Source organism: Kwoniella dejecticola, chromosome 5 (genome assembly GCF_000512565.2).
Source record: "Kwoniella dejecticola CBS 10117 chromosome 5, complete sequence".
Classification (NCBI taxonomy): domain Eukaryota; kingdom Fungi; phylum Basidiomycota; class Tremellomycetes; order Tremellales; family Cryptococcaceae; genus Kwoniella; species Kwoniella dejecticola.
In genome coordinates, this window is record NC_089305.1 from 428,843 (window position 1) to 445,447 (window position 16,605).

Genomic DNA, 16,605 nt, shown 5'->3' on the forward strand with positions numbered 1-16,605 from the left:
TAAAGCACAATCACATGAATGCATTCATTGAGCATCTATGCAGCCTGAGATCCCGTGCAGGCCAGGCTAGCACTTCACATTCAGAATGAGCGCGACTGCATCCATCGATATCGGTGCAGATTGGTGCGGAATGCCACATTGACCACGTGGATTTCCGACGTCAGTACATCGAGATTGCGCGTCGACTTTGTTGGTCAACTTACTTCTTGCAGCTCACATCGATTATACAACCATACCCAAATTCGAATAGCAGCTCCGTCGAACTCTTCAAGATGGCCAAGAACCCCACTGCGAAGCTCGCTGAACCCCCGAAAGAGGAGAAGAAGGGCGATGAGGAGACCGCTCAACTGGAAAAACCAGTTGTGGAAGTTCCTGTTTTGAGCACTGAAGATGGTAAGTCATCGCCCTCTCCTCCTGCCATCATCTTGACTTGCATCATCCTTCTGCACCTTCAGCTTGGCTCGCCTGCTATATCTATCTAAGGTTATGCTCACATCTCGATTTGCATCCTCAGAGATCCTCAACAATATAACCTTGATCGGCAAAGCGGTATCGACTATAGAACCTAGATTCACCATTCGTGTACTCCGCACATTGACTACTCTGAGGAAGAAGCTCAACAAAGCAGTACTGAAGAATGTGCTGGATCAAGCATTTCCAAAAGGATGTAAGTATACTCGTCTTCGCCACAACATCGGTGTCTGACAAAGCCTTGTCATGAAGGATTCGGCTGATTTGTGTTGATGACATTGTCGTATAGCTAAAACCGGTCAATCGTTAATCGCCAACCCCATATTTTCTGATCTCCCTTCTGGCCCTTCTTCAGATTCGGAAGAGATGGAAGTTGATCCGACATCCACCTCGACTGAAACCGCCAATGGAGCCTCTACTACCCAGAAGAAGAACTCTCCTCCCACCGATGCGGGGGGTGACCTCATACCTGAGGGAATAATGTATCTGAGATTGCTTCTGATTCTGCAAAACTTAGATGCCGGGAAGATCGCGGAGGTGAGTCTTCGTTTTGGGCTTCCCATGCCTTCACCCTGTACTTGGCTGATTCCCCGTCTTTTGGAATAGGCCGGAGATTTCGCGATGGAGACTACCGAATTGATGAGTTCGCTCAATCGAAGGACTATGGATCAGATCGCCGCCAAAATTTGGTTTTACCTTGCTAGAGCGTACGAGCTTCAAGGTCGTCTGTCAGAGCTTTTGCCGTAAGTGGAATCGCGGATCTTCTCGAATCAGGCGCCATGCAGTTCAAGAGTAGGGGATGAAGCTGATTTGGATCGTATGGCGAAATAGCGCGTTCTCTGCTATCAGACAGACTGCATCTTTGAGAAAGGACGAAACGCTTGAAGTAAGTTCGATAGATCCAAAGCTTCAACAGAAATGGGACTGACGTCGATATGCATCGTCAATAGGTCACAGTGATCAACCTCCTGCTCCGATCTTACTTGGCATTCCAGCAATACGATCAAGCGGACAAGCTCATCGCACGAACGATTTACCAAGGCGCTGCAAATCAGGCGCAAACTGTTAGATGGTTGTTCTACGCGGGCAGATTGCGGGCGATCCAATTGAATTATACCCAAGCGAAGAATTACTTGGAGAGTGCTATCAGACGAGCACCAAACGATGAAGTCGCTCCAGGATACGTACAATTGGTAAGTACTCGTATATTTGACTGGCGTAATATCATCGAGCGTAGTTCAGCTAATGTGACATCTCTAATAGATCCACAAATATTATATTATCGTCGTTCTTCTCACCGGTGTCATCCCGGAAAGAGCGTTGTTCCGAAAACCAGTACTCAAACAAGCTTTATTGCCGTATTTCCAAATTGTTCAAGGTGAGCTGGAATGCTTCTACTGCTCGAAACCAAGTAGAAGCTGATAATCGTCACTTTCTTGCAGCTGTGAGAATAGGAGATGTTACGGGTTTCCAAAAGGCGTTCCAACTCCACGAAAAGGTGTTCTTGGAAGACTCGACACATTTCCTTATATTACGATTACGACATTTCGTGATTAAGACAGCCTTGCGAACTATAACTTTGGCATATTCCAGGATATCCCTGGCGGATATCTGTATAAAACTTAATCTGGACTCGGAGGAAGACACAGAATACATCGTCGCTAAAGCTATCAAGGATGGTGTTATCGACGCGACCATCGATCATGAGAAGGGCTACATGGTCTCGAACACAATCAATAATATTTACGAGACGGACGAACCTTCTAAGCAATTCAATAGGAGGGTGAGATACTGTACTCAAGTGTACAATGAGAGCGTCAGAGTGAGTCGGCTTGCGTTTTGCTAGTTTGTAATATTGTGATACGATTGATGTTGACGTTCTTGCGTGATTTATCTAGGCTATGCGATATCCCTTCAATGCTCATCGAAAAGGTATGTCCGATTTTGATACACTAGACCAGTCCTCGTCCACTTGTAACAAAGTGAAGCTGACGATATAATGATTGGTTCGCAGAACTTGATACGGCCGCCGATGCACGAGAAAGGGACAGAGAGATTGCTCAGCTTATTCAGGAGAACGAGAATGACCCCGACGACATGGATGACATGGGGGACCTATAAGTGCGGAGTAGCAGAAACAGATGTAGAGGTAGAGGTACAAGTAAGTAGAAGTAGGGGAAGAAGTGAGAGATACAGGAGTATCATGATCAAAATGCATTATCGTGCATACGTTCTTAACAATGCGGGATCTCAAATGCCGCTAAATTTGTGATAGTTAAAACCTTCAATTCGTCGAGCAGGAGTCATTCCTGCGACTTTCTTCCAGACAGCGCGGTTCGCGAGACCCAATTTCCGTCCTGCTGAACTGAGCCAGCGACTGACCAGCTAATCTAGCTCGATACCTCCCTTCTTCTGGAATAGCACTTTTCGGTAAGGTCAAACTATCTTTCGCAAGCGCAATAGCTGTATACTGAGCAGCGTGAGCACAGTAGAAACGCACGACGGTATCAGCTTTTCGCTCTGCATTTAAGGAATACCTTCCCGACAAGTTGGCGTTCGGTAAACCGGCGTGTCAGCTATGTGTCAGAGCCGCTTCATTTGCAATGCTATTTTGTACGATTGCGATGTCCGAAGCTATCAAGCAATTTGACCAGATCTGACACGACGCGAAGCGATGCCGAGGCAGCAGAATGACCGGTACACGGCTCGACCTTACGTCCTGCATATCGCTCAGTACTTTGCATTTGCAAGAGAGAGGCGAAACAACGCTTATTAGGCATTCTGCGAGATCTAGAGTCATCGTGAAGTGTGCAGGCTTTAAGGCTTGAAACAGCTTCGATTGTTCTGTGTAGGTGAGCTATCAGTAGAGTGGAAATCAACTCCCCTTGCGCTTCACCCACCGGGTAGGTCGGCGGACATAGCTATATAAGTTGAAAGCTTGCGAATGACTGTCATACCTCCGTCCAAGGATTTGTGCCACTCAAACGCTTGAGTACTGAATGGGTCATGGAGTTTAACAGGTCGTTTGTTACTTTTGAACGCTGAGTTAATGACGTCAGTCCGTGTTTTCAGCTCTGTTTCGGGGTTACGTTCTTTCTTTTTGGGTTTTGCGTAGACTCGTTCCTCTCGGATAGGATCGACCGGTCACTTCTCAGCTTCTAAGAGGGGGGATGACAATAACTTGGTCGCCCCGCTCGTATCTTTGGAGCGGCAAAGAGTTGTATGTGAAATAACGTCTGCTCGACCAGGAGAAGCGGCTCAAAAAGGCCGGTGTGGCTATTGACACACTCAGCGCGCGTCATCATCATTGCATGCATTGGACAGCGTTACACCTTCGATACCGGTTATACGGTACGACACGATACGATGCGACACGATAGCTCGTCATGACTGGTAACGACTTGTAGTATTCTAGATGTCTATGGACGCTTGTCCAGGCTTGTTGACTGTGGACAGGGTGTAGAAGAAGGAACGTAGTCAGCCTCCGACGTATTTGATACACACATCTCTCGTAAAAAGTTACCTTTTTTACGACACCTGGCTTGCTCTTAGATGAACGACATAAATAAATGTAAGGTTGTACGGTGGGATATCTTCAATTAAGTTTTGAGCCACACTTGTTTTTTTGATCTTTTGAAAATAGGGAATTAAGGGCTCTAACAATTGGGTTTACCCTTAATAGCGTCATCGCGTTCGTCACCATCAAAGGTCATACATATCCCACTTTGCCCCCGTCACTCACTGGTAGAGGATACCACCTACAGTAGTAAGAGGCTTGGAGTAGTAACGCTCGCTCAGTCACTCAGCATCATCATAACTGTGAGACTGACTGTAACCGACCCGACATCACCATCATCACATCACATCACCAACATCATCATCATCACACCTGCCTGGTCCCTCATCGTCAATCGACTATTGCCGCTTTCTTCCCGCTGTTATATCGTATCATAACATATCCTTGAATCCAGACAGCTGATACTAAGGGAACCAACGACCTCATTGGAGCCAGCTAAGGGAGTCTGTTTTCTGGTATCGATTTAGCTTAGTAATTTGCGGAGTTTTTCTCTTGGTGAGTATCCTTTTTCCCTCCTTTCTTTTGGGATTTTACGAGTTACGAGTAAGAGGGAGTGACGTCAATTGGGTCCTGTGGTGCGCTTGGGCTCGGATTATTATCTATTTGCGTTCATGGGTCACCTTATTTCAATTACAACTCAGTGGAAAAGTTCAGATCCTCCTTTGTTGTGCCATCGTCATCAATTTCATCCCAATCGTCATCGTCATCACTCCATCCTATTCCTTCTGTGCTCATAACCACACCTTAAACAAACATAAAGATATACTGTATCTATAAACACTTGTTCTTTCGATTTCAAGCACTCCGAACGTATATAAGTACAATTACACTTAGTAATCTTGCTCGACGCGTGCAATTGTCTATCTCTGGCCCCGATAGATGATCACATGCTGATTCCAAGTTTTCTAAAACCATAAACATCATCATCATCGTCATCGTCATCGTTTGGATAATTACGTTTTACACTTCTCCGTTCGTACCGCAACGATCGCCCTTACATACGCATCAACGGCACCGGTAAACGCATCCTCCGCTTGCATTTCGACAAAATCATCATTGCTCTCTTCGTCATTATTGAATTATTCAGCATCATCCTCTCATCATCATCGTAACCTGACTCCTCAATAATCCGGCAATCTGACTTCCTCATCAATTAATCATAACCAACAGATTCACAACACGATTATCCCAAATCATACTCGCGACAACGCTTCTTCCGTTATAGACGCTAATATAGATAGAAAGACATCAACACCGTACACCGATAGCGACACCCTTTCAGACCCGTCAACATTACCGTCACCATCAGTACTTGTACCGCTGTCTGACACAAGTATAGTCACCTTACCTAATCAACTCAAGTCTCTTGCCTCAAGGACCGACAATCCCTCATCGAGGAATAGTGATACCAACGGATCGCCTTATTCTTCAGGCAGTAGCGACCCCAATCGACCAAGGAGACAACATCGATCAGCTTCTGAGATCCACCTCAAGTCGTATGAAAGGTTGGTCAACGTCAATACGAATAAGCGAACAGTGAATCAATTAGAACAAGATTACCAAGACGCGCTGAGCAGATTAGAAAGATCAGATTTGAACGACGAAGACGGGATGTTATCCAGCTTTAAACGTGAGTGATAATACTATTGATGAAGCTCTTTGTTCCTTGTTTCTCCCACTCTCCCTATCCATCTTTGGTGGCGTTGTTTCTGTTATGGTTTTTCACTTGTGCGGCAAGGTGGGGAAGTGGAAAAGGGGGATTTGCCACCCTTGTCTTCTACGCTCTTATGTCTGCTGTTGTGTACTTAACCTTGATTATTTCGGCGCCATCTTTTCGAGTGATGGACATCACCGTATGCCCCGTGCGCTGGTGATGGGTATGACGACATTTGGTGGTCCGTGCCATGAGCTCGGATCATTTCCACACTTTTAGTTGCTTTTAGCGTTGAACTTCACCATTTTCACTCATTACTCTTGCTCATATATCCCATCTTGGGATATTCCTCAAATCTATCATTCTGCATAATCATATCTCTTTACATGTGCTGTCAGGATGCGTCGTCAAGTTTTTCCCTCTTGTAATCTCTGCTTGTCTCACATTGCGCGATGCCCTATTGCTCCCCAACCATTGCTACTTCGTCATCTTCGACACCCTGCTTTCTCCCTTCGCCGTCCAAGCTTCTCTCTCCTGTGTTTACCAATCCGCCAGATAGAGGGGACAAGCTGACATCTCCGACCCTCCCCATCACTCGACCTGTACACGATTGTACGCAACCATCGATGCCGATCCCTATACCGACACCAAACTCTTCTTGTCACTATCGTCGACCCATGCACAAACGAAAACCATCCTCCAAATTCCGTATATCGGCTCATCGGGGACTGCCATTCCGCTTTCTGGATCATCATGATTCAATAGAGATCTTACGACACGGCAAACACGCCCAATCTTCCCAGAACGCTGGACAACCAGACAGCAGTAAAACAAGTCAATCTGGCGGTCATCGATCGAGTAAAGCTCAACAGCAGCAAAGCACGCAACAGCAGGCGTACTACAATAACGATATGCCTGGACAAGGCTTGACTGCTGGCAATGGTGAGTAGGACTCAAATCTCTTTTTGGGAATCATCAAATGAGCAGCGTGTCGTTCCTTAGGCCAAGCTCCACAAGCTCAGACATCGGCCTCGGGAGGTAAAGCGCCAATGGTGTCGCCGAATTACCGAGAAGAGGCTGAGCGGATCGTCGCTGACGAGCGGGCTCAAAGCGAAAAGATGCCAGTCTACGAAGTGAGTTGAGCGTTATGCGCATGGAGATTTGACCAAGGGCTATGATTTCGTAATTAGCAGTAAATTATCCGAGACTGACGTCATTTCTGTAGGGCTTGGAGGCATATACCTTGATTGAGAAGATGGGTGATGGAGCCTTTTCAAACGTGTACAAGGCCGTCGAGAAGAAGACTGGACGTAAAGTAGCAGTCAAGGTAGTCAGGAAATATGAGTTGAATCACTCACAGGTGAGATTTTCTCCCTTCCCCCTCTTGCACATCAAACACACAGAACCGTGGCGACCGATTCAGAGGTCGCCTTTTTTCCCTTTTTACAATATGTAGTCTTCTTCTTTAGCCTCGAATGCCTCCCACGCCCTGGCCAGGCTGGGATCAAGGTGCGAGAGTGCTTTTTGCCCTTCATCTATTTTTATCTGCACTCTTCCTCGTGTTTCATCTATAACTGCGACCTCCATCGACGATCTCGCGACGAACGCGTGGATTGTCACCTGTACGCATGGTGTCGTCGTCGTCGTCATGGCACGCTATGTTCATCGCATCAATTCTACGCAAACACGACAATTGTACGATGTGGGAAGATTAGGGATGTCGACTGACAGGTACAACTGTGGATGTAGCATGGAAACAAGCACCTGAATGCCAACTTCAAGAAGAGGCCCAGGGTCACAGAGGTTGGTAATTTCTTCTTCTCCTCCACCCCTGTGTCTTTCCACCCGTTTTTATTCCCGATTGACTCTCGTCAAGTCTTCTATCCCCTCTCAATGAGCGCGAGTTCATTGATGGCGACCCCAATGTAACGAAAGCTTCTTACTTTGACTTTTATCAACTTGCGGTCGCTGGCCCTCGAGCGTCGAGAGTGTTTTTACCTCACTTTAAACCAACCCCCTCCCGCCTTTGCACGTCAACAGTGTTGGCACATTGCTCTGCTCAAAGTTTAGATCTCCCTTGATGTCATGATTTGTAACATATTTGACTTACACTGACAACATCGTCTCACAGCGAGCCAACATTCTCAAGGAGGTTCAGATCATGCGAGGTGTTGATCATTCCGGGATAGTCAAGCTACTCGCATTCTTCGAAAGTGAAGAACATTACTTCCTTGTTCTAGAGCGTGAGTGCGCCCGGCCTGAACCAGTGTCAGAATATTCGCTAATATAGTTCTCACAGTCATGGAAGGTGGTGAACTGTTCCACCAGATCGTCAAACTTACATACTTCTCAGAAGCCTTGTCGCGACATGTCATCCTGCAGGTCGCTGAGGGTATAAGGTATCTTCATGAGGAGCGAGGTGTTGTGCATCGGTAAGCTAGACCAGTCACCACTCGTATTCTTTGTCCGCTGACTGGCATGCAATTTCAGTGATATCAAACCGGAGAACTTACTTTTCGACCGGATCCCGATCATCCCATCTCGAACACCTATACATAGACCATACGACGAAGAGAAGGAAGATGAAGGTGAATACCGACCGGGAATTGGTGGCGGTGGTATCGGCCGAGTGAAGATCGCCGATTTCGGGTTATCAAAGATTGTCTGGGACGAGCAAACAATGACTCCTTGTGGAACTGTCGGATACACCGCTCCAGAAATCGTGAAAGATGAAAGATACAGTAAGAGTGTTGATATGTGGGCTTTGGGATGTGTGTTATATACCCTACTATGTGGTTTCCCTCGTACGTTCAGCTTATCGGCCCATCGGAGGTAGGTTGCGCTGACACGGTTGAATAGCGTTCTACGATGAAAGCATCAACGTGCTTACGGAGAAAGTCGCTCGAGGTTACTACACCTTCCTGAGTCCATGGTGGGACGACATCTCGACATCGGCGAAGGACTTGATCACCCATTTGTTATGCGTCGACCCGGCTCAACGTTATACTATCGATGAATTCCTCGCTCACCCGTGGATCAAGGATGCTCCTTCGGCTCAACCACCTCCCCCAACACCCAGAAACCTTGCTCCGCCATCAAGCAACATGCCGCTCGACTCTCCATTACTCGCGTCTGTGCGTGCCGGTAACCGGGAAGGTCGATCTCCTGGTGTCGGTGCATTGAAGGAGGCCTTCGACGTCACATATGCTGTACATCGTATGGAAGAGGAAGGCGCCCGGCGAAGAGCATACAATGGGCCTGGTGGAGCAGGTACTAGGGGCTTCCTGCAGGGACTCAACGAAGAGGATGAGGATGAGGATGAGGCTGTCCAATTGGAAGAAGCACGACGAAAGCACGGTGAAGCTGTTGCTCGACAGATCCAACAACATCGTGGACGAGATGCTGCTAATGCGGCGGCTGGCGTCAAAGAGCAAGCGACTCAACATTACGCTGGTCGTGGTGGAGCCAACCGACGGGAAGCTGAGGCTGTCCTGTACGATGGAAGAGCCGGCCAACGAGACAGAGCACGAGGAGGTAAAGCTACGGCTTCGAATGGATTTGAATTGGATATGAACAACGCTACGTTACTGGGTCGAAGGGGGAAGAAGACTGCGCCGAGTCCTCTTGGCTTAAATCAACCCACTCAATCGCCCCAGACTGCCGGGTCACCGATGCAATTCTGATTGAATCTTCCAGTATCATGTAATTGTATGAAACCTCTTTTCCTTCCTCGCTATTTAGACATTCCTCATTCTGCCTCGCTTATCTCTGTCACATCCTGATTCCCGTTATACACATACACTACATCATCGTCCCTCAGATCTTCCAAGCATAGTAACATCACAGTATCTTTCCACTTCCCCCATCTACATATATTACTGAACTTTTAGACCATGTTCAACTTCTCCCTTTTTTTCTTTTCTGATCTTTTTTCTTCGCATCACTCGCACAGTACGTAATTTATGTTTTAACACTTGTTAAAAGTATATATAGCTATCACACATGATATCGACCGAATATGTATTGCATACATCGTGCTGATTCTTCCAGTGGCACAACTGGCATCGCGGACCTGATGTAAGAGGTTTGCGTGGGAGTTTAAAAATGAGATTGGAAACGCATGAGAGAATCATGGAGAATCTACAGTAACTTCGCGGAGTACTATAACCAGTTTCGGTGTTGCCTATTGAGAGCATAAGCACGGGCATTTTTTTTAGTACTGAAAACCTGTCGACAATGTAATCAGACACTTTGATGATCGGACGGACTGTCCGTTACTGTGTATAGGATGCTCCGTATGGAAAATACATGGAAGGAGGGTAATCCCATTAACAGCGTTTTACATAACGGTGGCGAGAGTGGCGAACCTTCCATATAGTATTGTGTCTTACTGCACGTTCAGGATGGCAAATTTTCTTAACAGCACTGTGTCGGTCGATTCTGCACGATGGCGAGCGGAATACTGTATACAGGATATTTCGGTAAAGCAAGATGTTCTGTATTGAAGAACCAGCCAAATCACCAGAACACAATACTCGAGTATTCTTATTGTACAGTACACGTTGTCGCGAATTTTGCCGTTTTAGATGGTCCTTCGTCCTTCTTATCCATCAATCATTCTTTCTCAAATCCTTCCGACCATCAGTCGGTTCATCGATAAATGTATCCGCAATGACGAATGTTGATCGATCATCGTCAATCTAGCAGTTCTTCAGCAACAGTGTATCTCTCGTCCTTTTGACTGATGAGAAGGTAAAAAAAAAAACGAAATGCCGAAGATCCCTCTTATGTGTGTACTTATTTAGAAGCTAGAAGGATTGAGGTAACCTGAACCCTTTCTAGTCCTTTCCTACAACTCGTCATTGATAGATCATTACATGTACTGTGATACTTTGTGCCCACGTTTTAAATACCATATCGTGCAACCCTTGGCAGACCTCGCCGCTCGTTCTTCTCACTTCTTCCTCTACATGGTCCCAGTCCGTTCGAAATCAATTTCAGATCACAGATCACGCATCACTCATCTCACCAGCTCCAGCTCCAGCACCAGCGATAGCAATTGCCTTCAATAGATATATTCAGCAATGCCAGAATCTACGGGTCGTACCGAAAATTCACCTCCTCCATCTCCTCCTGATTCTCCACCACCCTCTCCGCCTTTTCCTTATGATATCACGCCACCAGGCTCACCTAGCCCTTCTCCTCCTCCCGAGAATGGGTCGAAATGAGTACTGCCTGGAGATCAATCAGGAAGCGAAGTTCACACAAGTGAGTACTAAGTGTCCCTTGCATCGCGAAGTAACCCGTCCTCTGATGAAATCAACTTTCCCGCAGATCTCTTTTTTCGGAGGATTCAGATAACGCTGATTGAAGGGACCGAATTTTGCTGCTTCGAGATAGGTGGTGATGGAGACATGACGATACTACATGCATACTGTATATTCTATTGTGATTCCATCAAAGAACGTGTCATTATTGTCTGTTCTTCCATTTGATGGATTGGTATCTTGCTTCTACTTCTGCTTCTGCTCTGCATCTGCTTCTTGTGCCTCAAGTAGAATTCAGTATGACCAATTCGGAATAATTTACCGATTCTATGTAAATGTGTGTGTGTGTGTGTGGATCAGCATTTTCACATTCAGAATGTTCTGTTCTTCTGTAAGAATAAGCGTACACACTGGACTATGTTGACTCGAGATTGACTCTATATGAGACGCCGTCTCTCGTCGATTCACAGATTCTGCGACTCTTTTCTTAGCTTTTCAACCATCTTCCCTTTCAGACACCAGACAACAACGAGCCCAAAAACTTAATTTCCATTAACATTTCTAATCGATATCGCATAACCTCACACTGTTGGCATCATGTCCGTCAGTATAGTCTCCTGGTTGCCGTACCGGGTTGTCGTCCGGCCACTGCTCTTCTACTTCCGTGTATAGCGAGGCATGCGCAAGAACGATGGGGGCTGACGTGCAGACATGATGAAGGACCAACAACCCATCAAGTTGCAAATCCAAGTCGTCGACTTCATCGACGGCAAATTCGTCCCGAAGTCTTCAGGATCATCCGGTGATACTGGATCCTCTTCTGGCTCTGGCTCTGGGCCTGGAAGCGCTGCCAACACCGGTGGCTCCAATCAGACTTCAGGTAACGGTGGTACCGGTTCTGGTCAGTGATGATCTTGGGTCCAACGGTAAGTAAAGTCATTGTCGTATCACCCCTCAGGATGGATGAACAACTGATCAGTGATTTTGAGCGATGTAGTGGTGTCATCACTTAGTGTCTTGAGCCAGTCTTTGAATCCGTTCTGCAATATACCCGATCAGATTGATAAGACGAGAGTGAAGACATGATCGTTCAAACGACTGTTCTCGATACATTAATCCCGATGCTTGTATGATATGTGATTTCATGCAGTCAGACATTCACGATTTTGAATAGTACGTCATGAACAGCGCTCTAACAATAACCTCGAGAGCGCAATGCTGCACTTCGGGTGGCAAACGTGATCGTGTTACAAGTCAAATGAAATTCTACGCGTAATCTGTCCTTTCACAGATATGGCCAATCACCCCCATTTGAGTTGATGTTTGTTGCGAGGAACATTATCGGCGCAGTCTGTCTTCTCCATCACACGACTCAAGCGTGTGTGCATATACATGTACCGTGGACGCTGATCAATCCGTTTTTGGGTATTCGCTCGAGAAGCTTCTTAACGTCAACGAGGTGATGGCATTACGTATGCCTCGTTGATGCGCACTGTCCACTGATGAGTACGTAGTGACCGCCACAAACGAACTGTAAATACTGTACTATGAAAATTCTAGGCCAGCTCCCCAGAATCCAAAATTCAAAATCCCTAAAGCTCTCCTTCCTTTGGATTGATCGAGCTTCTTTACGTCCAAGCGCGGCACTCTACAGTAACATAACAACGCACGCTCAACACGACGTTCGCGCGTGTTTCCTCTTCTTCTTTTAATCCGCCCGTCCGACAACATCGGAACAGCTTGACTGATGTTTTCGTACCAAACTGTAAAGTGTAACAACACCTATACTCCGATCAAAGGGATCAAGTATGGCTTGATTTTGTCTAGCGTGGAATAGCCTCCTTTCCTTAACGTGTTGGACCAACGGCTCTTCTGGCTCCGAGATAGCATCAAAATGTACAATAGGTCAAAGCGAAGAAAGGTCACAAAAGTGTTGCATTTCCTGGATTTTGCTGAGGAGTGTGCGATTTAGCAAACAAACGCACAGCCGACTTTGAGACTACTGAAACGTAAAGCTTGAAGGACCTCAAGAGAAAGTTGCCCAAAGGATCCTTGATGAAGCTTTAGTCGTGTGTGGCTGGACGAAGACGGATGATCGACGGTAATATATACATAGATTGACCTTACATGCTCCTCAAGGTGAACCAAGAGCAGAGCAGGACTTCAGAACACTAAGCAGGAGTCTCTTTCGTACAGTTGATCAAAAGGAAGTGATCGGTACTTGTGCATCCACGCACAGCCGCGTATCTTTTCGCGAGATAAGAATCGAGTCATGAGGAACGCTTGACTGTATGACATCAGCATTTCTGTCATGCACGGTCCTCAGGACTTTGAGGGGACCGATGGAGATCAAACAAGCTCAGGCTGGCTATCAGTGACCTGCTGATGGGAAATTCTGCGTTCGGCCCATGTCGTACAGGCAGAAAACGTATTGACAAATATATCATAACCGCAGAAATCCAACGAAGTATATAATGTAAGAGCAACATAACGCAGGGTGAGACTGCTTCCCCTTGGAAGCAGACGAATCAGAGAAACTTACCCACCATCAATCCTCTCACCCGAACCGGCACATAGTATCATAGCAAGCCCAACAGCCGCAACGGCCGCAGCAGAGCAACATCAGCAGCAACAGCACGCAGGATCCGCAACAGCATCAGCAGAAGGCAACATCGGCAGCAGAATGTCCGTAAGTCGTTGCTCTCCTGGCTATCACGTTGACCTCACGTAACATAAGCATTTGCCTCGATTACTGAGCACTGATCACTGCCTGCTTTCGAATCGCTTCTAACTTCTGCTCTGTACTTGTGCATCCATCATCTCCTGAACATATTACAGTCTGACGGCGCACCGGAATACCAGCCCTATATCCCCTCGCACATCCAGCAGGAGTCGCGGCCGCCCACGCCCCCACAGTCCCAACCATACAATGAAACCAGCACCGGCGGCGACGAGGGCGGGGGCAGTGCCGATAGCAACCAGACCACCGAGGCCGGTTGATCTGGGGAGTGGAACCAAGTAGAAATCGTGTTTCCGAATGAATTGCTTGCTATAATTCTGTTCTGTACAGTACATAATACATAAAGTATAACTTGATCATGCATTGCCGGGTTGTATACAGGAGGCGCAATACCGAGATGCAAGCGACCTGAATTCCTTCATGCATCAGGACACAAGACGAAACTTCTGAATTATGCACAGGGGGCGATGCTGAACATTATTGGTATTATCTCTTACATTCCCATGATGCTACAACAGTATCGAAACGATATGACATGTATGTACACTGGATAGTTCCTGAGTCTCAACATGTGTTGATTTGAAAATGCTAGATATGATAGTTATCAATCCCCTGAATGTATAATGACGTGAATGTCCAGTAAGAATGAAATGTGCCAATGGTATATGTATGTGGAGCAACAAAATGTTGTTGGATTTATGCGGTATGTGGTCTGGTGGAGATCTCGATTTTCTGCCTGGTATGATGCTTGATGCTGGATATGCCTTTTGCTTGTCTCGTTTGCTAGCTTTCATCGCAATCGCAATGGCGTTTTTAGTTCGTTGTTCAAGGATCACACCAACGATAAAGCGACTGCTAATCCGACCAATCCGGCAGCTAAGACTGATATGAATTCTTTGGAAGCTTGGATCGGTATTGAGGTTGAGGCCGACGAGGTCGTAGTAGTATTTGCGGACACATAAGTGGCTACGCCAACATCACCACAGATTTTTAGGGCCGATGCGTCCGTCTGAGAAACGAAAATCTATATAGTAGAAAATCAACTCGATGATCAGTTTGTGCCACAAAGTCTTTCTGAAAAATGTGGGCGCAAAGGGTCAAAGCTTACATAAGGCATACCACCGTATCCTGATGCGGCGTATGATACCGAGATAGCACCACCCGATCCGACTGCATACTGTTTGCATGATAACAAGCTATGACCAGACGTCAGCGACTACTATCTCGGGTGACACCTGTAGCCCAAGATGGACACTCACTCGATGACTGCTGATTGGGCTGACCATCCGCTAGTCGGCACACCAAAGGCTTGAGGTACGTTTGGGCTTCCACGCTACATCAAAGAGGTCAGCTTGGGTTGATAGCTGATAGGGACGGAACGGAATACTCACGTTCGTCAATACAGCAAGCAAGGGACCTTTCCTGAAAGCCACATCATTCTTGGTAGAAGCTACAATGGTAGTCTGCGAGTCCAAGAAGTTTTTACCATTGAACTGGGTGCCATTCGCAATAACCGCGTGCCTGATATCGTTCAACTTCTTAATATGCTGATATGTTGTAGTGTTCGCATAGTTGGAAGGCCACAACGCAGCTCGGTTGTATGGGTCTCCTGCCCCATGTGAGAAGTCTTGCTCTTGTCCATAGTAGACTACAGGTAAGCCGTCAAAGATAAATTGAGCGACCATGGCGTTATAAGCTAACTGAGGATCGGAAGTCGTGTTTCTCCATCTCGGCAAATCGTGATTCTCGATGAAATTACCCAATAATCCAGGTTGAGGGAAAGTAGCCAGAGTTTGTTGAGCTACTTCAACGAAGTTTGACATATTCCCGTTTGGCGTTCCGAAACCATTGACAATCCCGTAGTACAATGGGTACCCAAGTACGGAGTCCATCCATTTTTGGGTTTGGAAAGAAGCGGCGAAATTGATGTCGGATCCATACACTTCCCCAATACAGAATACGCCACCGGCTTTGCAGAAATCAGTCCAGAACGGACCAGGAACGTGCTTCGCTGCGTCGATACGCAGACCGTCGATACCGTATGTCGAAGTTAGATTGCCGATCCAGCTGTTCAAGGATGAAATTACTGTGGGATTTTCGGTGTTGACGTCCATCAGAGCGACTTTGTCGTCTCCCAACCAACAGTATTCGACCGATGTCTGATTGTTGTAGTCGATCCAGCATTGGGGATGGAACTCGTTCGGGTCGGTCCATCTAGATCCATCCAGCTTCAGGGCTGTGGAATTGACAGCATCGTAGGGGTTCAGACTCGGGATATTATTGACTACGACATCGACCATCAAGTACATCCCTCGAGCGTGTAAAGCTGCTGATAGAGCCTTCAAATCATCTGCGGAACCGAAACGTGGGTTGAGAGTCATGGGATCGTTCACCCAGTATCCGTGGTAAGCGTAATTGTAGGGTGTGTAAACATCGATGTTTTGTGAGACGGGCGATATCCAGACGGCGTCGAAACCCATTCCCTGGATGTAATCTAGTTTATCGATGATGGAAAGCCATGTACCGCCACACCACCTAAAGCACTATTGTCAGCTTTCGGTCCGAACATCCGAGAGAGAAGCTGCTCACGTTTGTTGTATAGGATCGCATGTCTCTGGAAGAGGGGACGTTCGTGCTGGAGCAGTGGCGGAAGGAGGTGCAAATCTATCTGTGAACAACCTGGAGTGGCGATAGCAATGGAGAATGTCAGTCAAGTCACATTTCCTGCACAGACCATCGAGGAGACACCCACTGATATATCGACTTTCCCTTCCACTGGTCTGCTGTAGCTGCATCCGTCAAGCTGGCGACTGACAGTAGCGATATTATCGAGAGGATTGAGGTATAATGCAGCATGGTGTCCGGTTTTGGTGGGGTGTGAGATAGGGTACAGGGG

At 46.8% G+C, this 16,605-nt stretch overlaps 4 protein-coding genes across 4 annotated transcripts; 3 read left to right on the forward strand and 1 right to left on the reverse strand.

Annotated features, from left to right (window-relative positions):
- Window positions 1–272: 272 nt before the first annotated feature.
- Window positions 273–2,592, forward strand: I303_104270 (uncharacterized protein; the record flags this gene model as incomplete). Its single annotated transcript, XM_018408049.1, has 10 exons — window positions 273–393; window positions 515–667; window positions 761–1,008; window positions 1,078–1,214; window positions 1,303–1,357; window positions 1,422–1,664; window positions 1,735–1,849; window positions 1,914–2,293; window positions 2,370–2,403; window positions 2,486–2,592. The coding sequence occupies 10 exons, from the start codon at window positions 273–275 to the stop codon at window positions 2,590–2,592; spliced, it is 1,593 nt and encodes a 530-aa protein (XP_018263260.1).
- A 3,562-nt stretch (window positions 2,593–6,154) lies between these two features.
- On the forward strand, window positions 6,155–9,385 carry I303_104271 (uncharacterized protein; the record flags this gene model as incomplete). Its single annotated transcript, XM_018408048.2, has 8 exons — window positions 6,155–6,644; window positions 6,705–6,835; window positions 6,928–7,062; window positions 7,452–7,505; window positions 7,834–7,945; window positions 8,002–8,134; window positions 8,193–8,506; window positions 8,562–9,385. The coding sequence occupies 8 exons, from the start codon at window positions 6,155–6,157 to the stop codon at window positions 9,383–9,385; spliced, it is 2,193 nt and encodes a 730-aa protein (XP_018263259.2).
- A 2,298-nt stretch (window positions 9,386–11,683) lies between these two features.
- On the forward strand, window positions 11,684–12,055 carry I303_104272 (uncharacterized protein; the record flags this gene model as incomplete). The annotated part of the gene is made up of 2 exons (XM_018408047.2): window positions 11,684–11,870; window positions 11,967–12,055. 2 exons carry the CDS (start codon window positions 11,684–11,686, stop codon window positions 12,053–12,055), a joined length of 276 nt encoding a protein of 91 aa, XP_018263258.2.
- Window positions 12,056–14,541: 2,486 nt separating this feature from the next.
- On the reverse strand, window positions 14,542–16,565 carry I303_104273 (uncharacterized protein; the record flags this gene model as incomplete). The annotated part of the gene is made up of 6 exons (XM_018408046.1): window positions 14,542–14,733; window positions 14,818–14,905; window positions 14,969–15,042; window positions 15,101–16,244; window positions 16,299–16,388; window positions 16,462–16,565. 6 exons carry the CDS (start codon window positions 16,563–16,565, stop codon window positions 14,542–14,544), a joined length of 1,692 nt encoding a protein of 563 aa, XP_018263257.1.
- Between the last annotated feature and the right edge of the window lie 40 nt (window positions 16,566–16,605).